The sequence below is a fragment of the Acanthisitta chloris genome, unplaced genomic scaffold (genome assembly GCF_000695815.1).
Source record: "Acanthisitta chloris isolate BGI_N310 unplaced genomic scaffold, ASM69581v1 scaffold36061, whole genome shotgun sequence".
Classification (NCBI taxonomy): Eukaryota; Metazoa; Chordata; class Aves; order Passeriformes; family Acanthisittidae; genus Acanthisitta; species Acanthisitta chloris.
This window is the reverse complement of record NW_008656003.1, coordinates 7,027-11,905: the sequence shown is the minus strand read 5'-3', so window position 1 is coordinate 11,905 and position 4,879 is coordinate 7,027. Positions and strand designations below refer to the sequence as shown.

The 4,879-nt window shown below is 46.3% G+C and overlaps 1 protein-coding gene across 1 annotated transcript in view; it reads right to left on the bottom strand.

The window, feature by feature from the left end:
• Positions 1 to 502: 502 nt before the first annotated feature.
• Positions 503 to 4,879, bottom strand: part of LOC103811198 (netrin receptor UNC5D-like) — a gene marked incomplete at its 5' end in the record, with an annotated part of 10,484 nt that continues 6,107 nt past the window's right edge. The window contains 3 exons of the mRNA XM_009084151.1: positions 503 to 707; positions 1,929 to 2,107; positions 3,784 to 3,948. Coding sequence (XP_009082399.1) covers positions 503 to 707; positions 1,929 to 2,107; positions 3,784 to 3,948 — 549 coding nt within the window. The remainder of the gene's footprint in view (positions 708 to 1,928; positions 2,108 to 3,783; positions 3,949 to 4,879) is intronic.

The following is a 4,879-nucleotide window of genomic DNA, read 5'->3' as shown; positions in this document are numbered from 1 at the left end:
GGTAAGGCCAAATGCTCAGTTTACCTGTAGCAGACATAAAGTGACAACGTGGTGCTCTCAGATGGGACTTTAAACCACTCATGAAGTGACAAACCTTCAAACCAGGATTAACCTCCAGTGGCTCTAAGTATCCAATATCACATTTGTTGGTCTTCACTAGGCATTACATTAGCATCACTGTTTCCTAAATTGATTATATCACGACATTTACCTTTGATGGCTCTGTGTCTTTCTCCTTCCTGCCCCAGGAATGACAGATGTGTGGGTTTGGTTTGGACATTAAAAGATGAATTTTAAATGAGGGAGGACAGGGAGAAGCTTGTGTTTTCCTTATCACCAGGTGATTTTTAGTAGGGCTGCTTCTGCTCCTCCCCCTGAACACTGCTTTGAGGAATGAGAGTTTCCATCCCCATTGTGCAGAATCCCTTCTTTCCTCCCTGCCCAAGAGAACCTCCAGTGTAGGAGTCCAAGCTGGCCATCAGTTCTGGAGGGGAAAAAGGGACTAAAGTCCATTCTGTCTGCTGTAGTTGAAGTCAGGCTCCTCAAGCTCAGTTTCTGTGATGTCTGAGATTTTGGAGTGTGTCCTTCCTATCTCTTCCAGGGCACAGGCCAGGGAGTCGAGGTCGCCGTCGTGTTGGTGTCGAGCCTCCCACAGGTCCAGAATGACAGCAGATGGGCTGCTCTGGGTGGCAAAATAGGAGAGATTCCTGCAAGGAGGGGGAGAAGAAGGTGAGTGAAAGGATGAGGAACAATCTAGACTGCAGCTTCTAGGAATGTGGAAGTGTCCTCTGTGCCCAGCAGTGTCCATGTGTTTGAGAAGCAAAGCCTTCAACAAGAGCTGGGTGGGATGAGCTGAGGAACCCTTGAGAGGACACACACTGGTGCATTCAATCTTCAAATGACACTTCCTCATCAGTCAGAAGCAGAATGAAGAGAGGACTGGAATATTCTGAGGTTCAGGAGTGCTGGCCAAGAGTGCCAGTCCATGGAACTGAGCAAACAAGTCACTGCTGGAAAGCACCATTAGGAAACTCAGCAAGGACTTGGCAGGGAAAGGAATTATATAACCTAAATTGTGATTATGTAAAGATAAGACATCTTTTAATTTGTGAATTTCTCCTTTATGGATGGCAGTTTTGGGGTGACGTTTGCAGAGAATTGGGGAGAACTAAGTGTCTGTCATAAACTCTCTTTCCTGGTTCAGATGTGGTTTATTGAGATTCCCATGCACAGCAACAAGTCAATGGAAAGTTATTTTGCTTGATTTAAGTCTTCCTCTACCCTCTTGGGAACATATTTATGGCGTTTGTGACAATCAGAAAATATTTCTGGGAGTGAACAGCCTGCGCCAATTTCATTTAGCCAAGCGGAAAGGCAAAGTAAGTAGTAAATTGGTTTTTACAGCATCTTTCAGTTTTAATAATCATAATATTATTACTCCTAACAGTAGAGCATGACTGTCTTTTTTAAATATGTCTTTTCCTTAAAAAAGTAATCTGCAAAAGTCATTTTGGAATACAAAATCCGTCGCTGGGAGCCAAGGCAACAGGCCAGGGGATGGTTTGAGAGAACATGCAGCCTGCTAAGGCCCTTAAACCACTGTTTTCATGGTGCACAACAGTGCCAAAAACCTTCTGCAACCTTGGACTTCACCAAGACTCCTCTCCTGTGGGTGTGCACAGAAAGGTCCAGTCCAGGAGGAAGAACTGCCCTTCAGAACTAAGAGCAGGCAGGACAGGGCACATGGGTCTATCAGTTCCTGTTCTCAGCAGCTGCTCATGCATAAAGACCTGTCTAAGCTACACTTAGCCTTGAGAGGCTGTTAATGACTCTGCACACATCTTTGATAGCAGCAAACAAACAAAACCTCCAGAACAGCAAATTATCCCCTTGCATATGCAAATGTTCACCTTTCCAAGGGCCATTACCTGTTAATGCTGTTCTTCTGAGCCAACATCTGCCAGTCCTTGCCTTTGGCGTTGGGGGTGTCGAAGGTGGCACAGATCCTCTGCCTGATGGAGAAGGGGATTTTGAATGCTTTTGGACCCATCTGGGCAGGAAAGTTGCTGTCATCGTGTGCAAAGAACGTGATAGTTTCTCTTTCAGTCTACACAGAATGGAAAAGCAAAGCAGTTAGTTGGAGGAAGAATCCAACCTGAGCTGAGATTCCTCCTGTAACTTGTAGAATTGACAACAGATAATTAAATAAAGAGGTGTCTTTGTGGATTGTGAAGGACCTTCTAGAGCATCACAAGCAGTTATGTATGAAAACATCCAAATCAGTGTTATTTTCCTTCTGTGAGATTTCTTTTTTTGGTTATTTTTGTGTTACAGATGAAATTGAAAAGAGCAGTGCTGAGTTCCTAAATCTTTAATTGCTTAAGCCTAAAATATGGACATACAAATCTCTCGTTTGTCAGTTGTTAAAACACCCCCTGAATTCTCTAAGCACCTCAGTTCTCCCAGACTCTTTGGAATCCTGGTCCTTTGTAGATCTGGCCCATCCTTTCCTATGGAATGACACCACCCTGGTGCAGCAGAGTCCCATTTCTATGCATTTCTCACTGGAGTGTGATGCAGCATCAATATTCAATAACAGTGATGCTGTAGCCTCTTCATATAACATTTATGGCACATCCCCAAAGCCATCCATGCACAGCAATAGGTGCTGTGGATGTATCACAGGGCCTGACTGTTCATATTAAATATGCAGAACAGCAGTAGATTTTCATACCCTGCACATGTGAGATAAGCTACAGCGACCTGTTAGCTCAGGGAATTGTAAGGCAATGAGCAACTCAAGTGTGCAGTTGTTAGCTATAGATTTATTTTGCAGTCAAATTATCCTCACTCTTCAATCACTGCTGGAGATAGGCATGAGAAAGCCTTCCATACTAGCAAATTTGCCTGAAGGCAGAACTGCAACATGCTCTGGGGACTTGTGGGCAGATAGGACCCTTCAAAAAAAACAGAGAGAGGAAAACCAAGGCAGCAGCAACACTGTATGGAGATATATAGACACTGACAGAAGTTCTTTACGAAATAGGAATAAGGAACTAGAAAAGTTCTTGGTTGTGTTGTGAGGAATTTTGATACAGGATGATGGTTGTGGTTTTCTTGCCTAGCTACTGTGTTCTCTGCATGCAGTGTTTAGTGTATAGCTTTAATCCAGAGTACTCATCTGGATCAAGCAACAGAGGTGCTCAGTAATCTAAAAAACAGTCACTGGAGTTTTCATTGCTGTCAGACAGATCAGCAGCTTGCTTGACTATAGGTTTGATGTCTTTTACCTGTGAGCAGGGCTCCAGTCCTTGGGACACACTGTGTGTATCTGTATTTTCAACTCTCAGTGCTCTGCAAGCTCTGCAAAAGCTTGGTGCAAAAAAACTACAACCACCAACCCAAATTTAAATTATTTTTAGCGTTGTAGAATCTCTGTGCTTTGGCTTCTGCTGGAAATGAAATCTCTAAGGTTTATAACTGGTTACAGCTTTGAACACAGCACAGGAGACTACAGAGAAAGGACTGAAACGAGGAGGGAACTGGAGGCAACTGGCACAGGTTGCCCAGAGCAGCTGTGGCTGCTCCATCCCTGGGAGTGTTCAAAGCCAGGTTGGATGGGGCTTGGAGCAACCTGGACTGTTGGAAGGTGCCCATGGCAGGGAGTGGAACGAGATAATCTTGAAGGTCCCTCCAACCCAAACCAGTGTGTGATTCTATTCCACAATCACATCTCGTAGCGCAGAGCAACACGACGCAGCCCCAAGGAGAGGGAAGCTTTACCTCCAGGATGGATGTCTGGATCTGCAGGACCTGCTCGTGGCCCTTGAGCTGCCTCACGCAGACCTTGCAGGCCAGCTGGGTGGTGGCAGGGCTGTAGCGCTCCAGGGAGAAGGCACAGTGCAGCGGTTTGGGGCTGCCGCGCCACACGCGCGAGAACGGCACCTCCTGCGGGGACACGGCGGCGTGAGGGGCAGAGGCCACAGAGGAGAAACATCCTAGTTCTGATTGTTCCCTGCTGTTGGATTTTGAGTAACGTCTCTTGGGGCTGAAAGCAGGGCAAAGCCAATATGTGGCGATTCCATCGGCGAGAGCTGAGGTGTCACACTGACTGAGCGCACAGACTGCAGCCAGTGAGACAAACCATGGGACACTCTCAGCAAAAACTTCGAGTAGATGCCTTCCTCTTCCTATGGACTGGTTTTACCACTAATTTGGATACTGTCTCTCCTCTTCCTATGGCCTGGGTTACAATGTAGGGTGTATTCTATGATAGTCTCCACAAACTGTTAAAGCAGGTGGGGCAGTGCTCATATCTCCTACTCATCCCTGATGGCTCCTCAGGGGCTGTCTCTGTTTAATGGGCTGTCAGGGACCCAGGCAGGACCCAGAGAATTACACGGTCCCACTGGGAGATGCTTCACCCCAAGGGGGGGAGCCAAGCATTCCCACATGGATATAAACTGGGATTTATCCAGTAGGCACAGAGCCCTTTGCCTACTGGATTCCCAGAGGACAAGAGCTACCACTGGACCTTCAGGTGAAGACCAGATCTACAGGATCACTGCTCCAACAGACCCATCCCTCCAGGAGTGCTGCAGCCACCATTTAATTGGACTCCTACCAACACCCTGTGTAGTAGTCTGGACACTATTCAAGATCAGAATTCTTCTCTGTGTCTCCTGGATATCACCTTGTACTATAGAATCAAAACAAAAGGTACTTCCTTTCCCTTCCTTTCCTTTCCCTTTCCCTCTCCCTCTCCCTTTCCCTCTCCCTCTCCCTCTCCCTTTCCCTTTCCCTCTGTTTCCTTTCCTTTCCTTTCCTTTCCTTTCCTTTCCTTTCCTTTCCTTTCCTTTCCTTTCCTTTCCTTTCCTTT